Source organism: Opisthorchis viverrini (genome assembly GCF_000715545.1).
Source record: "Opisthorchis viverrini unplaced genomic scaffold opera_v5_119, whole genome shotgun sequence".
In the NCBI taxonomy this organism is placed as follows: Eukaryota; Metazoa; Platyhelminthes; class Trematoda; order Opisthorchiida; family Opisthorchiidae; genus Opisthorchis; species Opisthorchis viverrini.
In genome coordinates, this window is record NW_008751775.1 from 1,308,773 (window position 1) to 1,323,210 (window position 14,438).

General features: G+C 47.4%; 1 protein-coding gene across 1 annotated transcript in view; it reads right to left on the minus strand.

Annotated features, from left to right (window-relative positions):
- The window catches only part of T265_06001 (hypothetical protein), a gene marked incomplete at both ends in the record, with an annotated part of 33,696 nt that overhangs the window by 6,597 nt on the left and 12,661 nt on the right, over positions 1-14,438 (minus strand). Inside the window, 3 exons of the mRNA XM_009171153.1 lie at positions 3,523-3,581; positions 7,028-7,172; positions 7,899-8,057. Coding sequence (XP_009169417.1) covers positions 3,523-3,581; positions 7,028-7,172; positions 7,899-8,057 — 363 coding nt within the window. The remainder of the gene's footprint in view (positions 1-3,522; positions 3,582-7,027; positions 7,173-7,898; positions 8,058-14,438) is intronic.

Sequence of the window (14,438 nt, forward strand, 5' to 3'; positions counted from 1 at the left end):
TCAACTGAACTCAAACAATTTTTGTTCGATAAAGGCGTTGCCAGTAGTCACACCGCTGCATATAATCCACAATGTAATGGTCAGGTTGAACGACTTAATGGTACCCTTTGGAAGACCATCTGCCTGGCTCTAAAATCGCGCGGCTTGCCTGTCACACAGTGGGAGGCTGTCCTCCTTGATGCTATCCACTGTATCATATCCCTGTTATGTACTAGTATCAACTGTACCCCACACGAACGTTTTATGCCGTTCACACGACGATCAGCCAACGGTGCCTCCCTACCTACCTGGCTTACTGTCCCTGGGCCAATCCTTTTAAAACGCAATGATCGAGTCTCTAAATATGACCCTCTGGTAGAGGAAGTGGAACTCGTCTCTTGTAATCCACAGTACGCCCACATAGTTCGTCCAGATGGCAAACACGAAACCGTATCCTTGCGCCGCTTGGCTCCCAAAGGCAACGACATGACATCTGACACAGAACAGGAACCAATACATATCGCCGAACAAGAGGAGCCTCACACAACACCAACAATCCACCGTGGTTGCTCAGAAACTGAACTCTTGCCTATTAACGATGCCTCGCCATCCCATTCTAGTGCAGATCCAGGAAATCACTTGTCTTATCTTATCCGACAACAGCGCACTCACCCATATAATCTACGCAACAGAGAGGCGTAAACGACTCCATGTAACTATTACAGCGTTTTTTTACATTACATTCTTTCTCCGCAAAGTACACACTTATTCCAAGGCGGGGAGAATGTCATGACTATATAACCCATACATTTGCATAACCCATTAACTCGTGATTCTTACTCTATTTTCAGCTCATGTACTACAGTTATTAGACGATTAAAGCGTACATTACGTCTTCCTATTCTGTCTCCTTTCTAACCCCGTCCTGGAACTACTCGACTCTCGCAACACTTCACTAATGGACTGTATCGATCCACCAAACCTGCTGGCGGAGATACAGATATACCAAGAGCGTACAATCACACTTACACTGATTGTCAAAAACGCAGACGGACCCTCAATCACTTAGATGCACACAGATTGCACTTTGTGTGCACTCTTCACCAAAAGCCTGTTTCTAGGTCGCGTATAGCATTAAACTGCGGTCCTCGCAACATACCAAAACGGATCCTTCACATGTCCTTTACTCAACCATTTCAAATCAGGTAACTGCTCACATGGTGACAAGAAACAGAGCCGACGTGAAACAAGTTAAAACGCAGTCATGTGCAACATCGAGCATGAGTACGGGGTACTTGGTTGTGCTGCAAACACTTCAATCCGAGAAAAAAACATCCAGCATCATCGACTACGATGGCTCGGTCATGTGCTACGCATGCCGAAACACCGTTTACCGAAACGAGTGTTATTCTCCGTGCCTCCTTCAGGATGCCGCAAACCGCGAGGTGGACAGCACATGACTTGGCAGAAAGGCGTCAAAGAGATCACGAAGAGTTTGGGTGTTGTTGGTGTTGTACGCCTTCCAGGATGTGGTCCCCGTGACCCCGTCTGTGCTTGGCTGGAGACGTTGCAAGAAATGGCAGCCAATCGATGTCAGTGGCGTTCGTGCTGTAGGTTTCTTTCCAGATTGTCTGATTGAGCGGTTGGAGGTGTAGGCACTTCAGTATGCTTGACCTAGGCCAGCACTAGGTCCCCTCCCTCACCCCCTCTTTTTCTCTTCACTAGAAGAACCTCATGGTTGTACGGCAGTGAACCATCAGTGCCAACACTGATGTTGCTGTCTTTGATGATGACGATAATGATGATGACCGGATCCCATAGGTTTTTCAAGCCAAAGAACGAACTGAACTCAGATATGAATAGCTTTGCTATTGAACAGATTCGACGAACCAGGGCTATGTTAAATAATTTCATTTTCTAGTATTTCAATGCTTCTAGGTCGTCTTCCATAAACAAGCGTTTTACGACGCCTGCGTATCTGTCACCTGATTGTTAGTCGTTGGCCACAAAGCTGTGGGCGGATGTATAGTTTTGTTCGGGGACTGTGCCGCTAGCCTCTGACTCAAAATTCTGAACTGCGAAGCAGCAGAGAGTAGAGTTTTTCTTGGGAACCCTGCTCGAAGTCAATAACTTAATAGTCTAACAACGGCGGTGGCAAGGGGTTTGCTTAACACGATGGTATAAGGCATTACTGTCTGACTCCTAATGCGGCTGGCACACACAAATGCTTTTTGAGCAGCACCGGACTCTTTGATTGCATTTCAAATGTATTGAACAATACGCCGGCGGTCGCGATCAACCGTTGGGCGATCGGAGTGTGCGGCCTTCCTCGGGAGAAGGCAGCACAGCATCGCTGCTTCCATAAATATGGACATGCTGGTCGCCTGGAGGAAACGCCTTACTGCCGTCACACTCCAATGCGCAGACAATTACTCACAGTACGGGGTCTCACTGCTCTCCTTTGGCTTTCCTGGCACGGTTGTGGGACGAAGTTCCGGCCAGGGCAGCCTGTGGGATCATTCGAGCACCCGGATTCCACCACCACGACAAGGTGGCAGCCATAGGTCGGGACCCCATGGAGTGTGTCTAGTTTATTTATCAGAGGAGCCTTCTTCCTCTGACAACTGTTTCAGTGTTACTGAGCCGAGTCCCCAGACGCGGATAATGCCTCTGAAACCAAGACAGTCAGACACGGAGAGTACTTGCATAACTGCGCACCGACGCCATGTTCCTGATCCACAAAGCAGTAGACACTACATTTCTCCATCCAAAAACTGGCTGGGAAAAGAATCTACCAAACGGACTCTTATACACACTGAAGGTGAAAACTGTGTGAAAACTAACTCGTTTTAACACCCATGGAGTACACACGGGTACAAACAAGAAATCGGTGTTGAAAAGTGCATGGGGGTGCACGCTAGACCGACACAGATGCATCCAAAGTCACACAACCACGTCAGAGTCAGATGGAATTCCAGTTCCATGACAACCCAAAAAGTAGAGCGACAGTCCCGTGGAATTTTCCACTGGACTGTAAGTATATCGTATCAAAATCTGATAACTCTAGTCATATTTATGTAGGCCACATCATCTATGGACAAACGTTATTCGATTTGTCCGAATTCGACAAGAATATCTGCGGTCAGAACAAAAATTCCACTGCTAGTTCACACACGATGCATTGCGGGTACGTTACAACCTACCCAATTTCGTTGAATAAGACCTCCTAGAGGTAGATACGCACTGAAATCCACCAACTGTTTTCAAAACGAAGTATTTATATGACAAGCTAGCACACACAAGAAAAGTGGAAAGCAAGCAAAGGAGTAGTCCTCGTTGTTGACCCGGGACAGAAACATTCCGATATCAAAACGCAGAGCGGTTGTCAGTAACACATTGCAAAACGTTTGAATGCCAATCGGATACGATACGAATGTATAAACTGGACAGCTGAATCGTATTGGTGAGAAGCTTGCAACTGAGTGAGTACCAGCAGAGTGCATATAGAACTGGAAACGAAGGTACTAGGGTATGACAACTTACCCAAGAATGTGTTCCGCTCTACCCTGCGCTGCTTCGATGCGTATTTTGTTGGCATCCGCCTGAAATAACAAAGCACGGGAATTCGGGTACTGTAATACACAAATGTCTTGCGCAATCAAGGTGAATCACAAACACGGTGCCGCCGGGATAGCCAGTTGTTTTTTTATCACTTTTATACAACCCTGTCGCGGTTTTATCGACCGGAAAACTATGGATTGTATAAATGAATTCAACGCCTCCAAGAAGTAGATTCAGAGGTTGCCAAGGAAACAGGACGGGCTCTGAGAAGGGCCTCATCTCTAGCTTCAAGCAACTTTCCCACCTGTGATTCTCATTATAGGTAAGCGCGACGGAATAGGGAAACAAAAATAGACTTCTAAGCGCCATGGGAGAACCGAATGACCTTTGGGGGCTAGGAAGAAGGCCACGCATGAGCCAAACGGGGATTCAACATACTGACACTGATGCACTTGTTTACATGTCAATACATGACAGGAAAGTGTGTATCAAGCTACATTGCGGTCTCTGTTGTTGTACGGCTGTGGGACTTGGCCTGTTTGAACAGCGGGACGGAGAAATTTTCAGGTGTTCAACAATCGTTGTCTTAGAACCATAGCTCGTGTAGGTTGGTGTCGGAGAATCCATGACCAGGCAATTAGAAAGCGAATTTTTGGTTCTGCAACGGGGACTTCCAATGAGAAATGTGTTCAGGAACAGAGGCTGCGTTGGTTGCGACGTGTTGCGTATGCCTAACCATCGTCTGCCGAAGAGATGGCTGTTGTCTATGCCCAATTCATAGTGGCGGAAGCAGAGAGGTGGCTAACCCTTGACCTGACAGAGTGGTATGAAGGAAGGTGCTACTCGCCTTCCAGGAGGGAAGGCGTGGTCTCCCCTGTGCCTGGATCGGAGACACCGCGGGACATGGCTGCCAACCGATATCAGGGGCGTTCTTGTTGTCAGTTTCTCTCCAAATTGACTGAATGAGTGTTTGAAGGTGTAAGCCCCTCGGAATGATTGTAGTAAGTCCCTTCCATCATCCACTTTCATCCCTTTTTTCACAAAAAGGCTTTCAAACAAATCATGGTTGTACGGCAGCGAAGCATCGATGTTCAACAGTGATATCGTGCTGTCGATGACGATGAGCCATGGCACCGAATCCTACCCTTCCCCCCCCCCTTCCAACCGCATACACCTTGTAGGCCTCAATTTTGCGATTAAACGCTAAGCTACGATACACTTGTGTCAGGAAGCCTCCAGACACGAACAGTACATGGGCGGAGAACGACGCGTCACTGAGGTTACAATCGGTACCACACGTTCCGGATAGCAGGTGCGTGGGTGGAGATTGCCAAGCGTGGCTTAGCAGCATACGACCAGCGGAGTGGACATGAAACTGTTTACAACAGGAATGTCACAATCGACCGAACGTAACAAACAAGTGAATGTCCATATTTGGCCATTTAGCCATCCTATATATTTACACAGAAGCTGTTTGTACGCTTGTCCTAACAATACAGCTGTGTCCCGGGTTTTCTGTCTTCTGCCTACCACGTATCCTGACAGGCCCAGTTCTGGCGTAACCAATAGGCGGCCACCCCCGATACAACTATTTGCCGTCCAACAGCGGAACTCTGCAAAACACGGATGTGGATAAATCAAGGTGAGCAACTCAGTGTAATTCGGACGTGCTGAAAAGCCATTCACAACTGTATCACCGTTGACCAATTCCGAAATTCTCCGTGGTGTGCCGGCGGTTGGATAGCGAAGTAACTGATCAAGCGCTGGGTATCATCACCCTACTCCGACTGAGTGATGCTGTCCGGGTGGCGTGCGGAGAACGTGTCGAAAGGACTCAAGCCTAGGTGGAAAATTTGCGGTGAGTACCACTGGGATCAGAACCCAATCTGTACATGACCAAACTTCGCTCCAAACCACTTCGAGGCGTGACATCTGTGGAGCCACAGCAGACGGCTGTAGTCTGTAGAGGTCACTCATCAGATCATGTGTCACAAGCACCCAAACAACGTGACGCTTCCTGTCTCACTCATCAGATCACGCATCACAAACACTTAAACAACGTGACGCTTCCTGTTCCACTTGCAATCTCAGCCGACAACATGTACACTGCAACTTCCCATCCATTTTCGTTCACACGGCTACCACTTGCGTCACATGCCAGCCAGGCTTACGAAATTCAACCACACCAGGTCAAGCCGTATTGATGTTTGCGCAAGCATCAAACACGAAGGGACACCCCTTTCCTCCTACTGCACACAATAACTAGGCATACAACTCGGCCCAACACACACACACACACACACACACACACACACACACACAGGAAGTCAACCACTCTCCACAAGTTCACGAACAATTATGGAACACGTGTAGCAGTCATACTGCGGAGAAAACACGTTCCCGCCGTCCGGACTTTCACCAAGGAACTCTCACAGACGATAAGTTCCTCTTTTGACTTGTTCCCGCATTTATTTTTATACGTGTGGCATTGCCAACTATACTAAAAACCTTTATTAGTGAATTGTACTATGAACATCATCAACAGTGCACTAACAAGTCCTAAACTAGCGCATTATCCAACGAGTAAGGGTAGTCAGAATTGACTAACTTTGTTGTGGGTAACGCACCCACATCATCATGAGTTTATTTGTATATGTGCAATTCATGGTTGTACGTGGGCTGGGATACTGCCAGGACGCCCACACCTAGACAGGAGGACGATTAGGGTCCTCAACCAAAGCCTTTGGCTCAAAAGCCTAACCGCAAGGCAGCGGTGTTTGGCGGGAAATGCAAATGCATTACCATTTCTGCGGAACATGTCGCCACATGCTCCAACCCCCAACCAGGAGACTGTGTTCGTCAGACCTCTAACCATTGACCAACCTGGCATGAGAGACTCTGTGAGCATCGTGCGGACACTCCCCAGTATAGCTCAGTGGATCGCTGAGGTGCGCAAACCGTCACACCACGGTAAGGTCCGGTCTCTTCGTGACGCACCCACATACGAGTCGAAAATTGAATAAAGCTGTTCCGCTGTCTCCATCTGACCTCGTTTCCCAGATTTACGAAGGATACATAAAAGTTGAACGGATGCCTCTTGCAAGTGACTCAGTAATAGTATGTAGGTGCGTCTCAGATGGAATAACGCCACAAGTGGGCCGTAAGCTGTTGGTCACAACGGGACAAGAGAATGCAGGGTCAATCGATCGTCACAACCAGGACAGTTACTGGGTCGTCGTTCGATGAGTCGGGCACACCAATTACATCGCTCAAGTGTGAACACGTTCGCCTGTTCAGACGTGATAATTCAGATGTGTCCAACGTGCGTTGGTGCAGTAGTGGTTACACGCTCGCCTCACATGTCAGATGTCCGGGGTTCAAGTCCCAGCGAGAGTGGTGTGGCTATGAGCAAACATACCTATCCCGCAAAACCCCAAAATTGCAACCAGATAAAAAAGGAGTGGAACATGAGGGCCATACTTCTTACCTTTTTGTCGATACGCTCCAAAATTTCATTGTGTCCGCGGATTTCCTGATTCATCTCCGTCGCCATTACGTGCAACTGCCCAACTATCTGGCCGGTTTTCTGCAAATTCATCTCCATTTCGTCTTCTCGAGCGTCACCAAGAATACTGCAATGATGAGGAATGGTGGATGGGTAGACAGATATATAGGGAAAATAGGACAAGTCACCAGACCAAGCCGTTCATAGGGAGCTGGGGGAAAATGGGCCAATTATCCTCCTATCTGACGGTGAGTGCGGTAGGTGCTCAGCGTGGCTTCGGACATGAACTTCAAATCTACTTTTTGGAATACAGTAGTATCGAACAAGCTGTGGTGTTTTCAACACTAGACTCAATCCGCAGAAGGTGTGGGAGTTGATATGCTGCCAGATTGTGTTAGACTAAATTCTACAGCCAAACTAGGTGCTGCTACGGCCAACAAACTTAACAGTCACGTGGTAGGTTGAAAGAACGAATCGGTGCCCGCTCCGATCTGAAGGTAAGCCGTGATTAGCCAATAAAGTGGGTCCAACAGCCAAACATATTTCGGTACTTGCTCAATGCATCTGGCGATGGCGTTCGAAATTCTAGAGTTCTTTCCGTGTACGGTATTTACATTCGGTGCGATTGTACACAGATTTTGGCTTGTATGGGCACATATGGTGTAACTTCGGGGGCTATTCCGCTGCAACCGTTAGCATCGACGGATGAGACATAACTGTCCTTATCCCGATCAAACCAAGGGCTTATTGGTCATAAGCAGACGCCACAACCCAAAAAAAAACGAAATTCAGTCGCGAAAAGGGCTAAAATCGATAATGAAGTGATAAGTAAGTCATACACACCATCACCTACCGTTGGATGTATTGTCCTTGTCCAGGAACAGCGGGTTGATCAATCGTAACTCCGTAGCCTTGTTGTCTCGGGGCATTGGGCAACCCAGATTGAGGCCTTTGCGTCGGAGCGGGACGGTGATTTTCGTCATAGTACGTCTTTGCCCTGGGTTTATTGTATCTGTAATTTAAGGGCGAGGGGGCAAGGGTTCGAGCCTGCGCTATTAATATGCATGTAAGGTCGAATGAGATAGAGCAATCAGCCCGCGAAGGTGGAGTATAAAGGGGAATCTAACTGGGAAGCGCTGAGGTGAACACATCGGAGAATTGACTTGTCTACCAGCGTGCGAGGGATAGCTAACGCAGCCACCTACTCGAATTTCTGTCCAAACCCACAACGGTCCACCAGTTGTATACACGGGGGATGCGATCCGGATCTAGAAACATCGTTTCCACCTCGTTAGTCCACACAATATGGTCGCAAAAGCTCCTGTTCAAAAGCAGAAATGGGTCATCCAGTCGAGCACCCACGACTATATCTACCAGGTCTAGAAGACAAATAAATGAGGCTGGATATCATACCGATATCTTGCTTGAAAGCAACTCCACTCTACTTCGACAAGTTTAAGCAAGTATGCAGTATGATTGTGTAGTAGCTGCTTCGGTGTGTCAGAGAGTTTGCGCGTGTGCGTGTCCGTTCGTCGTTCCACCATCGATCTGACATGTGACTTGAGTGGCTGATTGGATGTGTGTCCGATTGGTTGGCTCGCGTGAGCGCTGTGGGTTGACTGGATATGTGACTCAGTTGTTTTGCTTGCCTGCCACGAAAGCGGACCAGTTTGGCCGCGTGTACCCAATACACCCGTGTCCGTACTTACGCGTTCTTCTGACTTACTGTGAACTACAATACTGGCGAGGGTCTGACGAACCCATCTTACCAAATGTCTATCGGAAAGCTAGAAGAATTTACTGCTACTGGAGGTTCCTGGAACCAATATGTGGAACGGGTGAATTGTTACTTTCTTGCTAACGAGATCACCGACGACAAGCGGAAAGTGAACATACTTCTTACGATTTGTGGTTCGGCGACATACAGTTTGATACGCAGCTTGGTCTCTCCTGATTTACCAAATACGAAAACTTTTGACGAGCTTGTGTTTATCGTTTCCAAGCATTACAATCCTAAACCTTCTGTTATCGCTCAGAGATTCAAGTTCAATACAAGGGTACAAAAGGAAGGAGAATCCATTGCGGATTTCGTAGCGGAATTACGGAGTCTTACGGAGCACTGTGACTACGGAGATTTTCGGAACGATATGCTCAGAGATCGATTGGTAGTTGGTGTGAGAAACGCCCGCATACAACAGTGTTTACTTGCTGACAGTAACTTAACTTTGGAAACGGCTTACGATACTGCGGTGGCATTGGAAGCAGCAGAAAATAACGCAACCTTGTTACAATCTGTGCAACCTACCGTGACATCAGAGTCGGTGGATTCATCGTATCAGGTGAATCGATTACAGCAACCGTCGAACAGAACACAGTTTAAGTGTTATCGTTGTGGAGGCCGTCACAATCATCCGAAGGATTGCCGGCACACACAAACTGTTTGCAATCGCTGTAAGAAACGAGGCCACCTCGCGAAAGTGTGCCGCTCAGCACCAGCGTTCGATACTAGCGCTGCTGTTACAAATCAAGTTACAAGGTCGGAAATCCCAGAATACGTCCTTCATGCAGCCGCTCCCACCAACCGCGTTCAACCGCCGTATCAAGTAGAACTACAGGTGAACAGTGCGCCAATGGTTTTCGAGCTGGATACGGGTAGTGCCGTAACACTATGCAGTGAAAAGTCATGGCAAGACAACCTGGGACCGACCGTGAAAGGTAACCTTCAGCAAGCCCCAGTCCGGCTTCGAACATATACAGGAGAAGAGGTGAAGTTGCTGGGGACGAAAAATGTGAATGTTTCATATAAGGGTGTGACGGTGAACGAAACCATATATATTGCTGAAGGAAGTGGTCCAAACCTGTTGGGACGTGATTGGCTTCAACAACTACCCATACTTACGTTAAACCAGGTCTCGACACTCCCGGAGGTTCAATCTCTTATCCGCAATTATGAAGAAGTATTTTCTGAGCCGAATACTGGCAAGTTCTCCGGGGGAAAGGTGAATATATACGTTCCGCCTGGAACACAACCGCGATTCCTGAAGGCTCGGTCATTGCCCTACTTGATGCGTCCAAAGGTTGAAGAAGAACTTAACCGTTTGCAACGGGAAGGAATAATTCAAAGCACGGAGTTCTCGGAGTGGGCCACACCAATCGTGCCAATACTGAAACCGGACGGCACAGTTAGAATTTGCGGTGACTATAAAACCACGGTCAATGCCAGCACACCCCCAGAACATTACCCGTTACCTAAAATCGAAGATGTCTATGCACAAATCGGTAAGAGCAAATATTTTTCAAAACTAGACCTAGCTCATGCTTATGAGCAATTGGAATTAACGGAGGAGGCGAAACCTGTTACAACCATCAGTACTCATAGAGGTCTGTTTATGTTTAATCGCCTTCCTTTTGGAATCCATTCCGCTCCATCCATATTTCAACGCACAATTGAAAATGTTATCGCGGGGATACCTAAAACGTTCGTCTATCTAGACGATATTCTGATAACCGGGTGTACCATTGAGGAGCATTTAAAGTTGCTGAAACTGGTACTCGATCGTTTGAAGGAGTGTGGACTACGAATAAAGAAAGAGAAGTGTGACTTCCTGGTAGATCATGTGGACTATTTGGGTTTCCGCATCAGTGCGGATGGTTTGGCCCCTCTAGCCGAGAAAATACGTCCAATATTAGAGGCACCGCAACCAAGGAATAAACATGAACTAAGATCTTTCTTGGGCATGGTTAATCACTATGCGAGGTTTATCCCGCAAGCTGCCACACTTTTTCACCCACTGAATTACTTGCTACGTCAGGGAGTCAGCTGGATTTGGAATCAAGAACAAGAGAAGGCGTTTCAACAGGCGAAACGTGCCCTTACGAATCCTCCGGTGCTTACTCATTTCGATTCAACACAGCCCATTGTTCTCGCTTGTGATGCTTCACCATATGGTGTTGGAGCTGTGTTATCGCAGAAGGATAAATCGGGAATCCTCAAACCAGTTGCTTACGCTTCACGATCTTTGTCGCCTTCTGAGAGGAATTACGCACAAATTGATAAGGAGGCATTGGCGATTCTGTTCGGAGTAACGCGCTTTCAGCACTACCTTTTCGGACAAACGTTCGACATATTTACGGACCACAAGCCTCTACTTGGAATTCTCGGAGAAAATAAACCAATACCTCAAATGACGTCGCCTAGAATGCAACGTTGGGCCTTAAAACTTGCATGCTATCGGTATCATTTGCGGTATGCTCCAGGACAAGGGAATCTCACAGCGGATGCCCTAAGTCGCCTACCATTACGAGATGTACCATTACACACACCGAAACCGGCCGAACTGGTAAATCTAATGAGTTGGGTTGATGATTTGCCTATCACTGCTGCGGAAATACGAGTAGAAACAAGAAAGGACCCAGAGCTCTCACGAGTCCTTCGTTTCACTTCATACGGGTGGCCGGAGAATGTTGGAAGTGCACTAAGCGGATTCTACGAACGATCGTCGGAGCTAAGTGTAGAAGACGGATGTTTATTATGGGGAGCAAGAGTGATAATTCCGAGGCGCTACCGTCCGGACATTTTAAGGGAATTACATTCAGGCCATCCAGGTAACACGCGAATGAAGGCTTTAGCCAGACACTATGTCTGGTGGCCTGGTATCGATCACGATGTGGAAATGGTCGTGCAAGGGTGTGAAGCGTGTCAGCAAAGTAGGGCTTTGCCCGCAGCAGCGCCCATATCACCATGGCAGTGGCCGTCACGACCGTGGAGCCGCATACACGTGGATTATTGTGGCCCTGTTGAAGGTTACATGATCCTGGTGATTGTCGATGCATATTCCAAGTGGATAGAGGCGATACCCACTAGAACTGCATCTAGTGCGTCGACCATGTCTATACTTCGCAGCGTTTTTGCATTGCATGGTGTGCCTGATACGATTGTTTCTGATAATGGCACGGCTTTTACCAGTGCGGAATTTCAGCAGTTTCTGAGAGCCAACGGGATTGAGCATGTTCTAACACCACCATACCATCCCGCTTCTAACGGCCTGGCGGAACGCGCGGTGGCAACGGTAAAGAATGGATTGAGAAAACAAAGCCCAGGTCCCCTACAAACAAGGTTGGACAAGTTTTTGCTGCAGTACAGAATTACGCCGCACACTACTACTGGTCAGGCTCCCTGCGAATGGCTAATGGGACGAAGACTTCGAACACGTATGGATCTACTGCGGCCTGATTTGGCGCTTAGGGTCAAACAACAGCAGTGCTCCATGAAGCAAAACGCAGATAAACACGCCCGACCTCGCACATTACGAGATGGCGAGGAGGTTTACGTCAAACTTCAGCCTTCAGATAATGAATGGGTACGTGGATGTGTGAAGTCGACAAACCGTAACCTTATTGACATGCTGTTAGAAGACGGGAGGATAATACGCCGTCATTTAGACCATATCAGAACTAGGAAGCATGGACCGGGTGCGGAACAAACACTGGAGACGCCAGTGCAGGTGGACTTCGGAGGGAAGCAAGAGAGCTTGGAAACACCCATAGATGCGCCAAGGTGTCTGCGGCGGTCGGCTAGGGAGTCAAGGCCGGTCGAACGTTATCAAGCTGGAGTTGGCTAAATCTAGCGGTGGAGGACTGTAGTAGCTGCTTCGGTGTGTCAGAGAGTTTGCGCGTGTGCGTGTCCGTTCGTCGTTCCACCATCGATCGGACATGTGACTTGAGTGGCTGATTGGATGTGTGTCCGATTGGTTGGCTCGCGTGAGCGCTGTGGGTTGACTGGATATGCGACTCAGATGTTTTGCTTGCCTGCCACGAAAGCGGACCAGTTTGGCCGCGTGTACCCAATACACCAGTGTCCGTATTTACGCGTTCTTCTGACTTACTGTGAACTACAATAGATTGGAATCATGATCCATGTAGCTAGTGAACCAAGTTTAGTTCCGGAAAACTTTAAGTGTCCAAAGACTTTGTTGTCCAGACGCAACACATTACTCATAGGTTCGCTGAAAAGTTTCCGACAGTCCATGGCCGGTTTCACCGCTCTTAGGCTCATCATAAAGGCGCAGTCTTCAAATTTCCATTAAGCTTATGTTCTACTTGAAGCGGACCATCATAAACGAGAGATCCAGTTGAGTTCCTTGTCAAAAGCAGGCCAAAAGACTTCTTCACTGTAGAGACTGATGGTGTCAAATGAAGAAAACTGATCACACTAGTGAAGGGATCGATATGTCGCAGCTAGGTTCGAACAGTGGACCTTGCGGTCAGGAGTTCGCTTCGTCTCTTCATGAACTCAAACGGACATCTTGGCTAGACTGAACAAAGAGCTGAACAAAAATAGGTTGGTTCTCATGTGTTTACGTCTAAATGAAAGGTCAAAAACCTCCTGGTCACCGAAAATCTTTCCCACACAAAAAGTTATCCGGATGGAGTGAGTGTTGATTTCTCTGTATTAACTAACCACCAAGGCAGCATTAAGCATGCCCTAATAGCAGCAGAAGGGCGACCTTGGCAACCGATTTCAAACGACGGATGAACAGTCTCTAGTGAAATGAATGCTCTTGACCTGAAAGATTCCCAGAACAGTATATCGAGAGTCGCGACGTGTTGTTCATCGTATGCTAGTTAAATAAGGTTTGTACTATCGATTGTATAACGTCTGCGTGTGAGCTTACATCTCGAGGTGGCACTTGAAGCTATGAGGCTAATAAACCATAAGGTGAAGAGCAACCGGCATTCCATATCTAATTAGCATGTGTGTAAGAAATTTGTTGATAAACGGTAATGTTCATGTATGGTGTGACAGAGCAGGTTCAACTAGCCTCACGGGACGGACGGCAAAGAGTAGAGCAACCGAAGACTTTAGGCAGAAAAGCAAAATAAAGTACAAATAAAGTTACAACAAGGTGGCTTTGGCGACTTTTTCCACTTCCCTTCACACTCAAAAACGAAAAATGACACTTTCCGGTTCTCGAAATGACTGAGCCTATCTCCTGAGGGTATTATGTCCTGCGCCATCGAATAAAAAACTCACTCAGCTGTAACACCCCTTCCGTGTATAGTCACCTATTGAGGACATCAATATCCCCAAAAACTTTGTATCTTTGTGTGATGACGAACTTCCGGCATTTTTCAAGGTCAAATTAAGGATATATAAATGCATATACACATGTACATATATATATACATATACATATATACATATATATATATTCATATATGTAGCTCGCACTACGAGTAGGTTTGTATCCAGAACACAGGTAGCAAACCTAGGTTGTTGCCTCAACACGCAGCCTAAGTGCTGATTGTGGGGGGGGGGTAGGAAGCTGCGCATTGCAGAAGGGAGCTGATAAATTGGTGCACAAATCCAGCACCATCAATGGGCTGTCAAGCG